Source organism: Eublepharis macularius, chromosome 5 (genome assembly GCF_028583425.1).
Source record: "Eublepharis macularius isolate TG4126 chromosome 5, MPM_Emac_v1.0, whole genome shotgun sequence".
Classification (NCBI taxonomy): domain Eukaryota; kingdom Metazoa; phylum Chordata; class Lepidosauria; order Squamata; family Eublepharidae; genus Eublepharis; species Eublepharis macularius.
The window spans coordinates 87,068,448-87,088,893 of NC_072794.1; the positions used below are offsets into that span (position 1 = coordinate 87,068,448).

The 20,446-nt window shown below is 44.5% G+C and overlaps 1 protein-coding gene across 1 annotated transcript in view; it reads left to right on the plus strand.

Annotated features, from left to right (window-relative positions):
* Window positions 1–20,446, plus strand: part of RAB3B (RAB3B, member RAS oncogene family) — a 158,054-nt gene that overhangs the window by 9,918 nt on the left and 127,690 nt on the right. Inside the window, exon 2 of the mRNA XM_054979046.1 lies at window positions 7,682–7,909. Coding sequence (XP_054835021.1) covers window positions 7,682–7,909 — 228 coding nt within the window. The remainder of the gene's footprint in view (window positions 1–7,681; window positions 7,910–20,446) is intronic.

The following is a 20,446-nucleotide window of genomic DNA, read 5'->3' on the forward strand; positions in this document are numbered from 1 at the left end:
AGACTGGGCCTTGAGGGGGAGGGGGTTTCATCACCTGGTCCTCCCCCGCTCGGGCCTGCTGGTCAGTGATCTCTCCCTCTCTCTCTCGCTTGCAGCCACGCCAGCCTCCTCCTCCTCGGCCTCATTGGGATTTCCCTCTTTATACTGCCCTTCCACCCTCCCCTCTCCCCCGGCCACCAATCGGCCGTGTGCTCCCTCGCCTCCCTCTTCACCCCCTTCCCTCCCCCTGTGCCTCTGACGGCCTGACTGGTTGTGCTCCTGCCCGTCATGGGAGCCCTGCCCCCACCCCCGGGCCCATGGGCCAATTGCAGCTGGAGGCCTCGGTGGCTGGGCTCCTCCTCCCTCCCTCAGCCCTGTCTCCCCTCTTCCCGGCCGGGCACGGCCCTTCCTCGGCGTCAGTGCATGCTTCTCCTCCTCGCCGGATCCGAGTGGTGTCTCAAGCAGCCGCAGGGCTGGCGCCCGAGCCTGCGGCTGTGCCGCCGCGCTGCTTGGCTGCGTGGCGGGCCTCGGGCTCATCTGCCCTCCCGAGGCCCCGCTCGGCTGGCTCGGTGTCTCCCGGGGTCTCCTCTCCTCGCCCGCTGTCTCTTCCTCATCGCCTTCCCCCGCCGCCTCTGGGCCGGGTAAGTAGGGCTGGACCAGGGCCGGGGCCGAGGCTCGGGGCAGCGCAGGTTCCTTCACCGGCGTGCGCCAGTCTGGGGCCGGTGCAGCTGGCCCCGGACAATGCCATTAGGATCAAAACAGTCTTGTTTACCCTAATGAATGGCCTGCACCAGGAGATGGACAGAAGGAGTGTGACTTCGTTGATTCTTCTGGACGTCTCAGTGGCTTTTAATACTATTGATCATGGTATTCTTCTGGACTGCCTTTCCAGGTTAGGACTAGAAGGCACTGTTTTGTAGTGGTTCTAGTCCTACCTGGAGGGTAGTTTTCAGAAGGTGGTTCTGGGGGACTATTGCTCAGCCTTTGGTCTGTGGGGTCCCTCAAGGTTCTATCATCCCCTATGTTCTTTAACATCTACATGAAACAGCTTGGTGAGGTCATCAGGAGATTTGTGCTGGGTTATCACCAGTAACTGGATGTCATTCAGCTCTATCTCACACTTCCAGCTGATCCCAGGGAGGCTGTAGAAACCTTAAACCAGTGTCTGGAGTTAGTTCTGGAGAGGATGCAGGCTAATAAACTGGAGCTTAATCTCAACAAGATGGAAGTGCTGCTGGTGAGCAGAAGTTCTGACCTGGAAATTAAGGTGTCACCCATTCTGGATGGGGTTGCACTCCTCTTGAAGGAACAGGTCTATAATTTGGGGGTGCATTTGGACCTAGCTGAATAAGCAGATGGCAGCTGTGGCCAAGAGTACCTTTTACTGGTTCTGGTTAGCCAGTTGCAGCCTTTCCTGAGCAGAAAAGATCTGGCCACTGTGGTGCATGCCCTGGTTAAATCTAGATTAGATTACTGCAATGCACTCTACATGGGGCTATCCTTGAAAAGTGTTTGGAAACCTCAATTGTTGCAGCATATTGCAGCCAGGATGTTGAGTGGGCTGGGTTGTAAGGACTATATCACTCCAGGCTACATATCACTCTAATCTACATTGGCTCTTAGTCAGTTTTGCGGTGCAATTCAAGGTGTTGGTGTTGATATTTAAAGCTTTATTTGGTTTGGGACCAACATATTTGAAATACCACCCTTATGAATCTATTTAACCACTGCAGTCATCTTTGGAGGACCTGCTTAGGGTGCCCTCACTTTTTGAGACTAGATGGGTGGCAGCCTTGGAGAGGGCGTTTTCGGTTGTGACACCAAAACTCTGAAACTCTCTCTTTAGAGAGGTTTGGCTGTCCCCTTCTGTTGCTAGTGAAGACTTTTTTTGTTTTGCTTGGCATATCCTCAGTGATCTGTCCTTCATGCCCAATATTTTAATTGTTTTAATTGTTGTTTTTATGTCTTCACATGTTTTAACTGTTTTAATGAGGTGTCACTGTCAATTTTAATAATTTTATTATGTATGTTTTAGTGTGTTAATCTGTTCACATTAACACCTGTAATAGGTGGGGATTGTCAGGTTGTACTAATTTGATAATGCTGTTCTATCTCAGTTAGCCCCAAATGGATATTCAGTTCTTCATCAACCATGAACTGGATGAGAGGATAGGGTATTATTATCCACAATCTTTCTTTTTCAGCGGGAGATTTACACACCTTGTGCTGGGTTCAAGTACAGATCAAAGTTCCTCCTGGTTTACCATCTGTCTAGCTTGCCAGCAAGGCTCTGAGCAGACAGAGATGGCTTCACATATGGTATTATGAACTCCCAGATGTATTATTCTGGGGGTCTATAACATCCATACCAAGACTGCCTTGATTGGCCAAGATCAGGTTTTCATAGATGCCATGGAAACCATGAGACTGTCCCAGGTTGTTATGTGGTTGACAAATGAAGAGAAACATGTGCCGTATCTCCTTTTTTATTGCAAGTTTTCAGGTTATCTAATGAGAGGGTCAGAGTTAAAACTCTAATTGAGAGGCCAGCTCAGTATCTGCTGAATGTGTGGGTAGCACTGCCACCTTCCAATGTGCAGGTGCAGGATACTGATTAAGATGGTCAGCCCCATAGATCATCTGGTTTCCAGATCACTCTAGGAGATTTTGAGAGTCATGATGGTAACTCTGGGAGCCCTGGAGCAACAGCTTGGAATGACAAGCTCTTGGGAGCAATTGAATGAGTCACTTCATGACCCCCTCCCCTTCAAATAGGGCCCCAGCATTTTGGTTTACATAAAAATTGGGAACACTTAAGAGCCAAGTGGGGAGATACCTTGAGTGATGTTGGAGAAAATCTTGTTCAAAATCAGAGCATGCCCTAGAAGTCACTTGAAAGTCTGTGAGGTGATTATTGGTTATGGATTTGATACGGTTGTTTTTAATGCCTTTAATTTTATTATTGATAATTCTTATTTTTAAAAAATTACTTTATTGCATCATTTTACCTCATTAGACACCTTAACCAGGCTGAGCAGCATATGAATTATTTTCTTACTCTATAAATTATTTTGTGTCTAAATGACATACAAATACCATCTTTCACTACACAACGGATGGATAAAGTATGGGATCTAATTACAATGGACAAAATATCAGAACAACCAACCACAAATGATAATCCAGACTATCAATAAAATTTCATGGAAAGATGGTTCCCCTTCTTTGATTATATCACAAACTATGCATCCACAAAAATAATCATGCCAAAAAAAATTGAATTTCGTCTTTTATTAAGAACGGTGATATGCACAACCTTTAGTACTAAAAATGTTATGTTTGAATGTTAAATGTTGAATGATGAAATTATTAAGTTAATGTTGAATGTTAAATTTGTTTTAGTTTATTAAAGATAAAAATAAAAACTTATAAAAAAAATCTTCACGATTCAAATGGGCTGAGAATTCTTACAGTGTAGTCCTAAAAGGATGTAATGCCTCTTAAGCCCAGTAACTTCAATTGATTTAAAAGCATGTAACTGATTAAAATTGCAAGTTTAAAACACTGCACTGAGCATGGGGGAGGGAATGTTGATGGGGCTTAGGTCCGCACCCCTAAGCACAATTCTTTGCAGGAAATTTATTTTAAAGCCTTAAATGTCTGAAACCAGCCTATCTTAAGGGTGTTCTTTGATGAACCTGCCCATTAGCTGAATTTGTCATTAAAAAACAGACACATCTGGGCAACTGAAAGGAGCAAGGAATAAGACAAGATACACAGTTGCTCTCTGCCTTTCACATGAGGCCCCATTAACATGTTTGATCTGCTGAGTGCCCAGTTCTATCCTAAAGTTTCTTATTCCAGCTACAAATTCAGCAGCTATCTAGAGGCCTTGGAGGGGGGAACTTTGTCTAGATGTGCACAGTTCTGTTAAGGCCCTCTGCATCTTATGTGCATTTAAAATCTCTGTGAGCTGTTCCCACTGTCGTTTTTAACTTATCTGCTCTTTCCAGGAGGTGAAATGCAACATCTCCACATGTCAGTTCTAAAATTCATGGACGTTTACATTTGTTGTTGTTGGAGAGTCAAAACCTGACTCGACATCTATCAAGTTTAATAGGAACTGATCAGTAATATTGTACTATCACAAAATTAATTATCTGTTATTTTTACTACATTCACCGTTTAATATGTTGTTTGTTTATGAAAAATTAATAAAAATAATTTTAAAAAAACCGGACTCGAGCAGAAACTGGGATGGTCACATTTTAAATGTAGATTTCAGCATAGTATTTCTAGTTGTCCTTTTCAATTTTTCATTCCTCAAGCCTGGTGACTTCATTATAAAGATCTTGAATCCAGTTAATACTTTCAATTAATAGTGAAATCCTATTTACTCAGCAGATTATTTGACTCTTGAAAAATCTTACTGTAAAGCCTCAAAATTGCCAGGTTTAAAAAAACTAATACTAGGTTAAATATATAATTTATTTTCTACATCAGTTTCCATTAGCATTAATGGAAGTCAAGTACTTTCATGACAATAATGTTCACTGAATCTGAAAGCAGGTAGCTGTGTTTTCATGGTTTTATATGACCATATGTTCCCGAAAAGGAGCCATTCTTTGCTTTGGTTTTGGGTTAGTTGCAGTAAACTCTGTTTTATTGTGATGATGCTTAATCTGTCACTCACCTACATATAATATAGTTTAGTATTTGGAACAATGATCATTTTAAGTTTATACCTTACAATGCGGATGAATTGATTCTGGCTCCTGGCATGGGCTCCTGGCATGGGTATATGAAACACACATATGTGCACACACTTTGCATTGCAAAGCATTTTGTGGGTGCATATATATAATTCATAAGCTTGTCTTATGTTTCTTTGATTTCAGTGGAATTTACAGCCAAGTACATGACAACTTTTGCATGTCCTAAATCAAGAAAGTGTTTCTGGTCTAAGTAACTTTAGTTTCAACATTTCTGGTTCCAATCATATAATGGTTCAATTGTATCCTTGATGATTCTAGTACAGTTGGTTGATTGAATTATTACCTCACTAAGTAGTTCTGTTCTTTGTTTACATTGTTATATTAATAAACTGCTGCCACTCTTACAGATTATTGGTTTTATGGTTAGGTTACTAAAAAAAATCACAGTGCCTTTTCCTTAGGGAAAATATACAAGCACCTCCCCCCTCCCCTGCCTTAATAATTTAGAGCGAAACTGAAAAAGTAATGGAAAAGGCTACATTGTCGAGAACTAATGATTTTCGCCTTGGGGAAATGTAGAAGGAACAATTTGAGAATAAGTGCCAAATTTAAATTGGCTAGGTAATTGGCAGCACCTTTTTAAATAGCAAACAATTTTTCTCAGTAACACAGAGGTTTCTCAGGTTAGTCTCCTAAAAGTAAATTCTCTACTACAAAAAAACTTACTACAGATTCTTCTCCTATAAATGTGAGCAAAGCACTTTTAGAATTCATTCTTGGAGAACTTTGCAAAGCATAACAATAGAACGGGTTTGATACTTGAATTATAAAATATGACAGAATCTCTCTTCTCTGAAAGTAGCACCAAAGAAATTTCTCCTCTACCTAGGATTGTCATTGAAGTAGACATCTATCACTTTAGCGCTATTCAGGAAACAATACAATAATTAATGCAATCTGGAAGCCAGGTGGCTTCATTGAGTCTTGGCACAATGTAGATTCCCCCCACGTTTTGTAAAATGTTCTCCAATAACACTGAATTCTAATGATGAAACCTCCCCCCAACAACTATACCAGGACCCAATGTAGGCAGATTAAACATATTTAAAATGGGCTAGTGTAACTTCTCTTTACATGGGTTCTATGGGGTTTAGAAAGCAACTTTCACAAAATTTTAAGAAACAACTTTTTAACAATTAATAAAATACAACTTTAACAAAAAATTAACTTTTAAGTACAACCATACAAAAAAAAACCCCAAATCAACAATGTCCTTGAAAAGGCATCCAAGAAGTGATGATGTGTCCTCTCTCATCCATTTGAAGCAGCTGTACCCCAGGCTTCAGGCTTCTGGTTGGGAATTATAGCCCTGCAAAAATAATACAACCCCAGTAACACCAGCTACACACAATACACAAACACCACTTAAATCATATTTTACATACAATATTTGATTACCTTATTCAAGGTGATAAGAGCTTATAATTTATTAAACTCCCCTGCAAACAGCCTCCTCCTCAGCAGCCTGCCTCTAGCTTCTGACCCCACTGGGCTAAACCAATTAACCTCACAGGGGTTACACTAGCTATTCATAATCAGACCTAGGGTGAATGCAGCTCACCATTATTAAGTGAAAAGAGTAAGCTCTGTTTCTTAGGTAGTTTATCTGGAAACTAGCTATAGTATTATTTACACAAATTTATTTTATTGCTAAATCTAGAAAGAAATAAGGAGTCAGCCCTATCTATATAAATCCCTCCCTAGTGAAGAAGCTTTATATGATCAAAAAGAGTGCTGAGTTTTGGAGTTCTGAGCCTAGCTGTCAATATATTTAATTCTTAGAATTGCCAAATCTGTGGATACTTAAACCTAGAGACTGGAGCCATGAACAGATAAAACAGATAATGCCCCAGGTTTGCAGATAAATCTGAAATCTAAAAATAAAAACTGGAGAATTAAAAAAACCCAAAATAATAGCAGCAGTGCCTGTAGCTTTAAGAAACAAATGACCTCAGTGGCTGTTCCTAGGAAACCATAATATTGTTAGCCTTCAATCTATGGGTTCTTTCAGTAGAAAGTAGAGAGGAAGGGGCAGGGCCCATTGCAGGGCTGTTTTGACCTTTGAAGGAAGATTCATTGGGTCCAGACCAGGCAGTAACCATCAGGTGACTTGTCACTAAGTGATTGGCATGACTCACCCGGGCCCTACTTCTTGCCACTAGTACAATAACAGCCACCCCACAAAAGCCAGGGTAGTATAGTGGTTAGCGTTTCAGACTAGGATCTGGGAGACCCAGGTTTGAATCGCTGCTTGACTGTGAAAGATCATTGGGTAACCATGGGCCAGTTACACGTTATCAGCCTAAGAGCCAAGCTACAAGTGACGAATGACATTTGAATGGCAAGTGAACTGACTCATGTGTATTCCTCCCTTTTCACTTGTGCTCATCTTGCGCTCCACTTGCACACATAGTGATCAAGTGGAGCGCAAGTGGAGCACAAGTGAACAGGAAGGAATACACGTGAGTCTGTTCACTTGCTGTTCAAGTGTCATTTGTCACTTGTAGCTTGGCCCTATCTTACCTCACAGGGTTGTTATGAGGATAAATTGGAGGAGAAAAGAATGATGTGAGCTGAAGATGGGGAGGCAGTCCAGAGTTTAGTTGGTTGGGTGGGAAGGAGAAAAGGAAGCCGGAAAATGTGAGAGGCTATGGGGGCTGCCAAGAAAGGGAAAGAGTAAATAGTGATCTCTCTATATATACACATGCATGAGATTTTATTTATATAACCAGTCAGGTGAATCACAAAAAAATAAAATCACATATATAAAATAGCTCCTGTTTCAGGATCATGGCCATAATTCAATGTTGTCAGTTTAGATGGTCTGATGGTCTTTTTGAATTTTTGTTGGAGATTATAACAGTGACTATTCTGTGCCTGAATAAATTAAATTGCAGAGGGAAAAAATGGTGCTGTTGTTTCCTTAGATGGCTTCCATGCCAGATGCCAGATATGGACACAAGGATGTTTCCGACCAGAACTTTGACTATATGTTCAAACTCCTGATCATTGGCAACAGCAGCGTGGGCAAGACGTCCTTCCTCTTTAGATATGCTGACGACACTTTCACACCATCCTTTGTCAGTACAGTGGGAATTGACTTCAAAGTAAAAACTGTTTACAGGAACGACAAGAGAGTAAAACTGCAGATTTGGGTAAGTACCAGTGATTCCAAAATCATTAAACATGTGCGAAGATATAGTGGGAGGTAGTGGCATTAATGATCCAGGATCAGTGTATGCTTATTGTTCACAGGTCATTTGTTTATTTGCTTTTTATTTTAACAGACTGCATTTTAACCTGCTACCATTTTTGCCATATTTATGTTTTACAGTAAACATTGTTTGGAAATTGCTGTCTCTATCATAGGAGGAAGCTAGGCTTGAAACCTCTCAGGATTTTTTGACCCTCCCCAACTCCCCAGCCAGCTTATGGTTGGTTCCAAATCCCATAGCAGTTCTATTGTAGTTGCACTCACTACCATTTTTAAAACTTCCAAAAGCTCTCACAAATATGGGGACCCTTGCAAAAGAACAGTGGCGTATCCTGCAGCAGGGAAAGACTTGCTATGTTTAAATAATGTCTATAAATCTTGGCTCCTGAAAGACGGTAAATGAAGATATTGTAATGTTTTACGGCAATCTGGACCTGAGAGCCAGTTTGGTGTAGTGGTTAGGAGCGCGGGACTCTAATCTGCAGAGCCGGGTTGGATTCCCCACTCCTCCACTTGAAGCTAGCTGGGTGACCTTGGGCTAGTCATGGCTCTCTGGAGCTCCCTCAGCCCCACCCACCTCACAGGGTGTTTTGTTGTGGGGATAATAATAACATACTTTGTAAACCGCTTTGAGTGGGCATTAAGTTGTCCTGAAGGGCGGTATATAAATTGAATGTTGTTGTTGTTGTTATGGTGGTGGTGGTCGTGAGAAATTCTCTTCTATATGCAGTGTAGAAGCACCTTTGTGTAAATGCATTGCTCATTTTCTGTATTAGTAAGAAAACTGTTCTGCTTGCAAAAATGGTTGTAAGATATTGGGAGTGGTTTTATTGTGGCATCAGTTAAGACTCTTCAACGTTGTACTGATAAATGTTGATAGTAAATAGAAATTATAAATGGCTATCCACAAGAGATAAGGATGAGAGTGTAAATTTACCACCAGAACTTTTTTCATTAGTGAAACAATACTATTCAACATTTTGAGCACTTTTAGTAGAACTGTAACTAACAAAGAAGAGTTTTTTCAGTGTTACAGGCTACAATGTTAGTAATCAAATGTATTTTAATATAATGGTTCCCTAACAGTTTAGCAATCAAAGACACCAATAGCATCCTGCTTTTCCAGATTTTTACTGGACTTGGATGCTGTCTTTGGTTGATTACTTTTTAAAATATTACTCAGATATGTCATGTTTTTTTCTACTAATTGAAGTTGAAGATTTCAGAAAGCAGAAGTTGTGCTGGAAAAAACTCAAGATAAATTAGTACATTGTGAAAGATAACAAAAAATCACCATGAGACCAAAAAGTAATTATAAGGAGGCATGCACATATTAGACATAATTTGTTGGTGTTTTTAACTAGGAAACATTGAAGTGCTTATATAAAAAAATATTTCTAAATAAGAGGTTCGTGCAAGTGCCTAGCAACCCTAGGCTAATATCACTGTGAATTTATTTCTCTAGGGTGTTGCATTTGTTTCACAAATCTAAATCAAAAAGATAACTTGAAAGCCGTAAAATAGATATGGAAGTTATTTTTTAAAAACCACTTTATTCTTTTCATGAGTTAAAAATTGTTTATTAAAAACTCAATTAGAAATAAAAGATCCAGGTCTAGTAGCACCTTCAAGACCAACTAGATTTCCAGGGTATGAACTTTCAAAATTTGTCTCTTGCTCTTCTACTATAGACCAACACACATACCTGCCTGAAATTATAAATTATAAGTATAGACCCATTCAGTTCCTAAACTAGTGGAAACAAAAGAAAAGGACGATTGCTAACCTTATCTTCCCATTGCAATAAAATAAAATACAGGAGGCACTGCAAGGCTATCCCCCCCCCCCAGTTTTTAATGGGGTCTAAACTGCAGACATCTTTTGGAGAGAGGGAGGATCTGGGGTTTTAATCTATTGGTTTTAATTTTCGAATTTAACTGTGACATGTAAGCCATCTTGAGCAACAAGGAAAAATGGGATACAAAGATTTAAACAAACAAAAAGTTGGGTATTCAAAGTCAGCTGCTCCTGCTAAGTCTGGAGTGATGGATGATGGAGGAGATATTTTATTCCCGCTGCTAGGCTATGTTGTATGGTTCCAAGTAGACATGGGCACGAACCAAAAAAATTTAACGATTCCGCTGTTTGTGGTTCGGTGCTGCCGCCGATCCTGAGGTCACGAACCGCAACAAACGTTTTCCATTGCTGAACCGGTTTGCGGTTTGTAGGGCGCAAAACGGCCCCCATTGCACTTACAGAGCCCACATTCCCGGGAGAGTGTTTTTCAGGCTCTCCTACAGCCATCACCCAAGTTTGGACGAGATTGCAAAAGGGATCTTGGAGTTATACCCTCTTCAATACAAGGCCCCCAGGAAATTCCCACTCGATACAATTAGAGCCACCGGTTGATGTTGGCCCAGTGTACGGGGTGGGTGTTGACAGCAGCTGCCGGGCCTGGCATGCACGGGGAGGCGGCGGTGAGCCACCTCCCCTCAGGGGGCAGAGGGTCTGTCCACTTGCTGGCTGCACCCCCCCATGTGCCCGCCCACCAGGCCAAAGAGGAGTGCGCTGTTATTCTCCACCAATGTAGGAATGGTGGGGATTGCTGGCGGCCGCCAGGCTTGGCAGGTACAGGGAGGCGGCGGCGAGCCCCCTCCCCTCAGGGGGCGGGGGGTCCAGCCGCTCACCAGCGGCACCCCCCATGTGCCCGCACGCCAGGCCAAAGAGGAGCACGCTGGTACTCCTGGCGTGGGTGGGCAAGGACATTACATTCAGACAGGGGCCTGATCCCCCAGCAACCACGGGTCCTCACCTGAGGGTCCCACTAAGGAAAATTTCGACAGCAGCCAACAGTAACCACCTTCCTGCCTTGCCGGAAAGGATGAGAGGGAGAGGACCTATCATGTGGGGGGTAAGTGGGAAGATCCCCCTGCAACCGCCAGGACAAAGTGGAGTGCGTTGGTATTCCCGGTGTGGGAGGGAGAGGACATGTCATTCAGATGGGGGCCTGATCCCCCAGCCACTGCGGGTCCTCACCCGAGGGTCCCATGGAGGAAAATTTCGACAGCAGCTGACAGTACCCACCTTCCTGCCTTGCTGGAAAGGATGGGAGAGGATGTGTCATCATGAGGAGGGGGAGGGGAAGATCCCCCTGCAACTGCCAGGCCAAAGTGGAGCATGCTGGTATTCCCAGCAAGGGGAGGAATGTGGTTAATGCTGGCGGCTGCCAGGCCTAGCGGGCACGAGGAGGCAGCAACGAGCCGCCTCCCCTCAGGGGGTGGGGGGGTCTGGCTGCTCGCCAGCCGCACCCCCCATGTGCCCACCTGCCAGGGCAAGGAGGAGCGCGCTGGTATTCCCGGCGTGGGAGGGAGAGGACATGTCATTCAGACTGGGGCCTGATCCCCCAGCCACCGCAGGTCCTCACCCGAATGTCCCATGGAGGAAAATTTCGACAGCAGCCAACAGTACTCACCTTCCTGCCTGGCCAGAAAGGATGGGAGGGAGAGGACATGTCATCATGAGGAGGGGGAGGGGGAAGATCCCCCTGCAACCGCCTGGCCTCATAGGAGAAACTCTGGTTTCTCTTCAGATCGCATAAATCTTTCGCATTCCAGGCAAGTGCCAGATGGCGGGTGATGTCCCCTCTCTTTCTGTTTCAATCTCTATCTGTTTCTACATACAGTTCTCCAGCCACATACCATTCTCTAACCGTTAACATACATTCTCTAATATATGTACATACATTCTAGTGTATTTTTTAGTATACTTATACATTCTGTAATGTTTGTCTCTTTCTCTGTTTTTGATTTTCAATCCTTTTCTCCATGGATCTGGCATGTTCAGTTCAATTCTATATCTTCTTGATGCATTCACATTCTATTTCTACTTCTAGAACGGTTGACTTCTGTGTACCCCTTTCCATCTGTTTCTCTGTATCTCCCTCTCACTGTCTATTTGCCACTGTCTCTCTCTATCTGTTTCTTCCTATGTGATTCCACCACTATTTATCTGAATCTATCTGTCTACGTATGAATCTGTCCTTTATTTATTTCCATCTCTAGCTATCTTTTTTCCCCTCTTTCTATACCTATATTGTTTTCTACATTCCATTCTCTGTCTTCATCTATATGTATGCTCATGTGTCCATCTTTTTCCAATGGTTTTGTTTTTGTTTTTCAACACATCTTTCTATCTGTCTCTCTTTCTTGTTCTGTCCGACATGTGTTGGGGGACCGGCAAGATCCCCCGGCAACCGCGGATCCTTACCCGAGGGTTCCACTGAGGAACAGTGGGGCAGCAACTGACAGTACCCACCTTCCTGCCTTGCTGGAAAGGATGGGAGTTGTGGGACACATTCCCACCCAGCTGAAAGGGCTCCAGTCAGTCCCATTGACAGGGAAGCCGCCACGCTGTGCAACCAAATGCATCCCTATACAATACAATCGGCTGCGCGATCACAACTGAACTGTGTAACCAAGGAGGGAGCAGTAACAGGATAGTCCCTTGTGAAGCAGCGGCTGACGTGACCCGCCGTTCTGCCTTTGTGGAAAGAAGGGGATGGGCAGGATAGGAGACATTGCTTGGACGGGTCAGAGTGGTTCCTGAGAGGGGGAGACAGAAACGGGACAGCAGCAGCAGCAGCTGACATCAGCCACCTTCCTGCCTTTGCGGGAAGGACATGAGTCTAGGAACCCATTCCTCCCTGCTCAGAGGGCTCAGCGTTTGCGATGGATAGGGGCACCGTGTGGCTTAACTATATGTGAAGCAGTTCCTGAGCTTCTGTGCAAGTGCCCAAAGGAGGCTGCCTCCAGCATCACCCGCTTTCCCACCTTCGCAGAAAGGAGGTGTCATGATGATCTGGCTGTGTGAGGAAGGCCTATCAAGGTCTCAGAAGCCTGTTAGCAGTGGGACTGGACCTGACTAAACCTGACCCAAATGTGCCAGCCCTCATTCGAGATACCCACAGGACTCGACGGGCAAGGGTGCCTGGCGACGGCATGGAGAACCAAGGGGCAAAATGTTTTAGTAGCCTGCGGAAGCCCACACACTCCACGATGGATAGGGGCAAGCCATGTAGGGCAATCGTCTCTGCCAAGTTGCAAAGGCCCACCTCCTGAGCCATCAGCCTTGAGGTTCTAAGCAGCGCTGTACCAGACCTCGAGGGGAGAACCTCCGCGAGCGCAGCCTGCCAGAGCGTTCTGCTCCCACCAGCGTCACCTTCAGGGCAAAGTGACCCTCCCACTGATGCCCGCTCAGAAGAGCTGGTCGCCCCCTTTCTCCCCCCAATGGATGTTTCACTGGGTGAGGAGGGAGACAGGCTCGGGTGGTGCTTCTTCAGGTGCCGAGTCAGGGCTGTCGAAGACAGGTGCTTCAGGTTTTTGCCCCTGTGCACCAGGACATCACAGGCATGGCACCGCACCACACGGGGGTCATCAGGAAGGGGCCGGAAGTGCCTCCATACGGAGGCATTGAAACGTGGACTTCTAAGTGTCCCAAGGGAAGGAGGACGAATGGTTACAGGCTGCGCTGCGGAGCTGGCCATGGATGACGGGGTGACGGGTGGACTGCAGGCGGGGACACCACCGGGAGTTTGGGATGGGGACAGGAGGGATATTTCATAACACACACATACCATTCCTCCAGGGATCCATCGCCCACCCCCTCCTCAAAATGTTGAGAGAGATTCTCTCCCCCCTGCGGAAAGACCTCTTTGGCCACCTCCACAGCCCCCACAGGTGAACTGGGGGGAGCGGGAGGACTCTCTGCGGCCCCCGAGCCACACCCAATACTGCTTTCCACAACTGAACCAGGAGGACTGCCATTGCACTTCACCCCACAACCACCCTTGGCGGCCAACACAACAGGAAGACTCATTGTGCCACAAAACTAAAATTAAGGAGGACAGGAAAGGAGATGACTCTGTGTGCCCTCCGCCACAGTGCCCAGTGAGCTTGGCCCAAGGGCCTGGCAGCAGCCCTGAAACTAGAGGCTGAGGCTAGAGCCCTAGTCCAGCACACCACGATGCCTGACCACCAGATCAGGCACTGGTAATAATATTGTGAGCCCTCAGCCGAGGTGCCCACTGAGCTTGGCCCAAGGGCCTGGCAGCAGCCCTGGCCCCAGGGGGAGGGAGGTACTAGAGCCCTAGCGCACCACTCCCACAGACCTGAACAGATCAGGCACTAATGCGAGCCCTCAGCCGAGGTGCCCACCGAGCTTGGCCGTAGGGCCTGGCAGCAGCCCTGGCCCCAGGGGGAGGGAGGGACTAGGGCCCTAGCCCACCACTCCCACAGACCTGACCCGATCAGGCACTGATCAATAATAACCAATGTGAGCCCTCAGCTGAGGTGCCCACCGAGCTTGGCCCCAGGGTCTGGCAGCAGCCCTGGCACCAGAGGGGGGGAGGGACTAGAGCCCTAGCGCACCACTCCCACAGACCTGACCATATCAGGCACTAATGCGAGCCCTCAGCTGAGGTGCCCACCGAGCTTGGCCATAGGGCCTGGCAGCAGCCCTGGCCCCAGGGGAAGGGAGGGACTAGAGTCCTAGCCCACCACTCCCACAGACCTGACCCGATCAGGCACTGATCAATAATAACCAATGTGAGCCCTCAGCCGAGGTGCCCACCGAGCTTGGCCCCAGGGCCTGGCAGCAGCCCTGACACCAGAGGGAGGGAGGGACTAGAGCCCTAGCGCACCACTCCCACAGACCTGACCATATCAGGCAGTAATGTGAGCCCTCAGCCGAGGTGCTCACTGAGCTTGGCCCCAGAGCCAGGCAGCAGCCCTGGAACCAGAGGAGATAGATGCCTATCCCAAAAATCCCAGCTCAGTTATACTTTCTCTGTCTCTACCCAAAGGCTAGCAAGTAGCAAGCAAGAGCTCCGTCCCACTCCACTGCTCGCTGACAGTGAAACCAGAACTGGGAGCGCAGTGCTTTTTATAAGCTGAGGTCCCATAGAACAACACAGGAGGTCTGTGTTTGGCCATCAGAGCTGCCTGTCAGGGTCTGCGGGGATGAGATTGGTTGCCCATGGCTACAGAACACCCTCCTTCCCCCTCCCTCCCCCCGGATGTCTTCTCCCATGTAACCAGTTGTAACCGTTTTGCAGCTCCATGGTTGGAAGGAAGACCTGTTGATCAAGGTAAGCTGGGCTTTAATTCGGGTTTCCAGGGCGACAGAAGGAGCGCAGACAGAGTTCAGGCATTCCTCCGGCTCCGTTTCCAGGGGAATTGATTGATGGCGCCTGACTGGTTTCCCAAACCACGGCCAAACACACTGAACCAGGCTTCTTCCGAACGCTGGTTCATTTGCCGAGGACAATCACGAACTGCTGGGTCACGATTGCCAATTTTGTGGATTTTTGAAGTTCGTAATGCGGTTCGTGCCCATGTTTAGTTCCAAGTCCAGACTGGGACTCAGAAGATGCATGTCTTACTATTGAGTGTATACAGACCACACATGGTAACACCTAGCATACCACAAGCTGTACCTGAGGGTTTGAGAGACCCTTTGGTGAACTGCAGCTAGTAGAAAATCGGTAAAAGTAGCAGATTCCTCCTTATTTGAGTAGAAGTGCATTTCACTCACAGCTCCAACTCATTCAGCCTTTGGATCTAACTCATTCTAAACTGATTGATTTCAATCTTTTTACCTGGATGAGATTGTATTATCACTTTTTTAATGTTTCTTAAGCACTGCTGTGGAGAAATGCTTTTTTTATTTGTAGGTTTGGACTGTATCAATCTTCATCTCCAGTTTAAAAAGGGTCTGAGGATGGAGGGAGAGGAAACCAAAACCTACACCCAGTCTGGGGCTTTAGTCATGCAGATTCCATTTTCTGTTAAAAACTATCCTAGGTATATATAGGAGGGCAACAGAGATTTGAAGGACTAAAATACCAGAGAGGATTCTTCCTGAAGTTCAGGAAAAGCCTTTCTGACCTCTGCTCCTTTGACTTGTCCAGTGTCTGGGCAAAGGGAGATAATAAAATCTCCTAGTACAAGGGGGATGCTGTCTTTGGTTGATTTCATCTGGAAGCTGAAGGAGCTGAGAGCTGGCTCCTTGCAGGTGGTGGCTACTGGCAAGTCTCTCTACACGTGTATTCATCCAGTGAAGGGAGATGCAATGTTAGCTGGGAAGGGTAGTTTTAAAAGACAGAGCCAGTGGAGATTACTCCTCAGAGGGTTTGTTAATTTCATCTTAGTCTCAGGGAAGGCTCTATCAATTTCACCTCTCCAGTCTAAAACTGTGCCAGATCACAACCAGAGGTCAGCAAGGAATGAAAATGGGCTGGATGTGCTTTCCAGAGCTGGGCTTGGAGCTGGAGAGGTTATAATTGGCAGAAGTTTCCCTTCTGGCATTTCACAGCCCCTTCACACAGTTCTAGTGTATAGCAAAGCCTTTGCCCTGCCACTAGCTCTTTTTAAACTACCCTTCCCAGCTAACATTGCATCTCCTGACATGTGTCAGATGTCTCGTGTAAAGTGACTCAATGTGGAGGCTGGAATCCTCAACCAGGACTATAAGCTGAAACCTTTTCTTCACATAGCCTTTATAAACCGTTTTGGCTGCTGGTTGCTGGTACCATTTTTGTGCCATTTCAGAAACAACCAGCTTGGCAGCTGGTTGCTAAAGGACTTTTTTTTACCTTTTCAGACAAAGCCATTTGTAAACCGTCTGTAATGTGGGGTTGAGTCTTTTTTAAAAACCATTTTTCTCATTCACAAGTTTTTAATGTGCTTCCCATTTGCTGTAGACTACTGTTTGAAATGTCTGCAGTGCTTCTAACAGTTCCACTTTTTTATTTTCTCTCCAGTTCCATTGTGTTCTTTTTTGAAAATATATAGATTAGCATCTAATACTATAGCATTATAATAATAAGTGTAGCAGGTTCTCTGAATTCTCAGCGTTCATTTTTTTTAAAGTAAGTCTGTAGCCCCTTCTGTTGTGGAGATGTGCCTTTTTCTTTATATCTTCACAATGGAAGGGGCTAGAGAGTTACTTTTAAAAAAACGAACACTGGGAATTCAGAGAACCTGCTACACTTGTCATTACAATGCTATAGCAATATTTTTGTGCTTTTTAAAAATTGCAAATGCCCTGATAGCCCAGGGGAGGGGTGTAGCCACTTCCAGCACCAGAAAAGGCAGCCCTGTTTGAAATAGCCCTGTTTGAAATGGCCACAGTGATTCACATATGATTCATAAACAGTTGTAAATGCTGTATAAAACTGCTGTCCCCACATCACTTTACATGGAGTTGGTGCAGCAATGGATAACAACTAGGTTAAAACTGAAATGTGAAAGAACCCCTTGTTAGAAAGCCCGCCAAAACAAAAGATTTACCTACAGCATGTACAGAGGGAGGGACAGAGGAATTGTGGTTTTACACGTTTCTTTTGGGATCCCTTGCTCAACATTCTTGCTGTGCTTAAAAGTATGTGTGCGAACACACACACCATTTTAAATATATTTTTAAAAAATTCTTAAATGCTGGTAGCTGTTCTCTTTACCACATAGACTTCCACTGCTCAACCACGCTATCTAAAACCTATACCACAGGAAAGAGGTGGTCTGTTGGCAGTTTGCTGATCCTCCCAAAGGTGCACAAATGCAGCAAGTAGTCCCTGTGGTAACCAGGGCCTCTGAGTAGCAAGCCTGCCCAGGGGAGAAGGAAGTCTTGGCCCTCCCCATGAGCAATTCCCACAAAGGCCAAGTGGTGGCATCAGGTACAAGAGAGAAGGAATGAAAGCCGCTCTGAGGGTTGGGGGGCACTGGGTGGGTGGCACATGCCAGGCAGAGATGTGGACTGCTACTGGTTAAACCCAGACACCCCAGAGGGCAAAAAGGGGCAGTGCCTACGGGTCAGTGGGGCTTCATCACCACAACCGCTTTTAGAAGTACCTTGAGGCACCATTTGAACTATTTGCATTTCAAAAAGCTTTTATAACAAATCTTTGCAACTATAGGCAGGATCCAAAGATCCATGAAACTAATTCTGGGAGTCCAAAAGAGCTGTAGTCATTTTTGCAACATCAGTTACTAGTGCCCCCTCTGACGCACAGAAAACTGCTTTCAAAATAGAATTTCAAAAGCAGTTTATGATGTGGCATGGAGCGGGGGTGGGGTGAGGGTCAGCTGAAGAGAAGGAGAAAGTCAGCCTGTGCAAATGTCTTGTGTGAGCCTCTGCGTACAACCAATATGTTTAAGAAGCTAATTTATAATCTTTGTTTCCCAACCAGAAGTCTTCAGAAGACTTTTAACACCCAGTTTTGAACTCTCAAAGATGTTAATTACTGATCAACAAGGAAAATCACTCTATTTGCAGACAGAGGTGTTTTCTCATTTTAAAAAAATCAAAAGGGTAACTTAATGAAACCTACAGCAGATTGCAACAGCATTTCTGTACACTTAGGTTGCCTAGCAGCCAAAGAAAAATGTGAGCTTTTTAAAAATAATAAACACAGGAAACCAGAGTGAACAAATGGAAAGCAAGAAAGAAATGGTAATATGTACTTCACATGAAAAACAAAACTAGTTCCTACTAGTTAGTGTGTTAGACTAGGATCTAGGAGATGCAGGGTTGTATTCTGCTCCCCTCCCCCCATGGAAGTTTGCTGTTCCCAGGGTCACTCTCTCTAACCTACCTCACAGGACTGTTGTTATGAGGATAACATCGAGGAGGGGGGAAAGATATGAGCTGCTTTGGATCCACATTGTGGAGAAAAGTGGAGAATGAATGAATGAATGTGGTTATTTAGTCTTGGCAAGAAATAAAGGCTCAGAAATAATCTTGTAAATATGAAAAATTAGACATATTATGTTAATCTGATGTGCTTTGCTGCATTTGTGCACCTTTGGGAGGATCAGCAAGGAATAGAAAATCTTGAACAACTTCAATTTCTTCATTGTCAACTTTAAAATTGTGTAATTCCTCGGTAGTCATTACTTTTGTCTTCTTGATGTTCAGCTGTAATCCTGCTTTTATGCTTTCTCCTTTAACCTTCATCAGTAGTTGTTTCAAGTCTTCACTATTTTCTGCTAGTAATGTGGTGTCATCTGAATATCTCAAATTGTTAATGTTCCTCCCACCAATTTTCACTCCACCTTCTTCTAGATCTAACCCAGCTTTCCTTATGATATGCTCTGCGTAGAGGTTGAACAGGTAGGGAGATCATATGCATCCTTGTCTGACACCCTTGGCAATAGGAAACCATTCTGTTTCCCCGTATTCTGTTCTGACAGTAGCCTCTTGTCCAGAGTACAGGTCGCACATCAAAACAATCAGATGTTGTGGCACTTCTTGGCATCCCCTTTTGGGGGGATTGGAATGTAGACTGTTTCCAGTCTGTGGGCCATTGTTTTGTTTTCCATATTTGTTGACAGATTCTTGTTAAGATTCTGATGGACTCCATTTCTGTGGCTTGAAGTAGCTTTTTTGGTATTCCATCTACCCCAGGTGCTTTGTTTCTCTCAATTGCTTTGAGTGCAGCTTTTACTTCACTTTCTAGGATTTCTGGTTCTTCATCAAAAGATTCTTCATCAAAAGTATCTTTTTAAAAAAAAAATTTAATAGAAATTTTATTGAATGGGTTAACATATTATGTAATACACAATACATACTCATTTACCCTTATAATTACAGTATATGCCCCCCATCCCTTCCCCCTTCCCCTTTCCCCTTTTTGACTTCCAACAGCACTAAAACCCCTTAATTTCTTATCGTTATCTCTAATTTCTATGTAGTCCCTATTATCTAAAGTAAAGTTCATCTTCATTCTCATGGCTCATATTACTTAATAACTATCTAAAGTCCACAGTTGTCCTCTCACATCCCATTTATTTTCCACATAGTCCTTAAACTTCTTCTAGTCAGTTAAAAATTCATTCGGATTCTGCTCTCTCAATTTCCTTGTCAATTTGTCCTTTTCCGCCATGTGCAACAGCTTTTGGATCCATTCCTCAACTTCTGGTATGTTCTTCTTGTTTCCAGTATTGTGCGTACAAGATTCTTGCTGCCACAGTCATATAATATAACAAAGTTCTGTCTGTTCTTGCATATTCAATCCTAGCAACAGCATTTCCAGGCTCTTCAACAAATGACATTTCCTAATTAACAGCATTTCTCCATAAATCTTAGACCAAAATATTTTGGCCTTTTCACAGGTCCACCACATATGGTAAAAGGAGCCCTCATGTTTTTTACATTTCCAACATTTATTTGACATTGCACTGTTTGCATTTGCTAATTTTTTCGGTGTTAAATACCATCTATAAATCATCTTATATCCATTCTCTTTCAAATTGTTACATGTGAATATCTTCAAAGTATTCTTCCATAAAAATTCCCAGCTTTCCATTGTCACTTCTTTGTTAAAATTTATTGCCCATTTCACCATCTGTATTTTAACAGCCTCATCCTGTGTATACCATGTCAGCAAAATTTTATATATTTTAGAAATCATTTTCACTTCTTC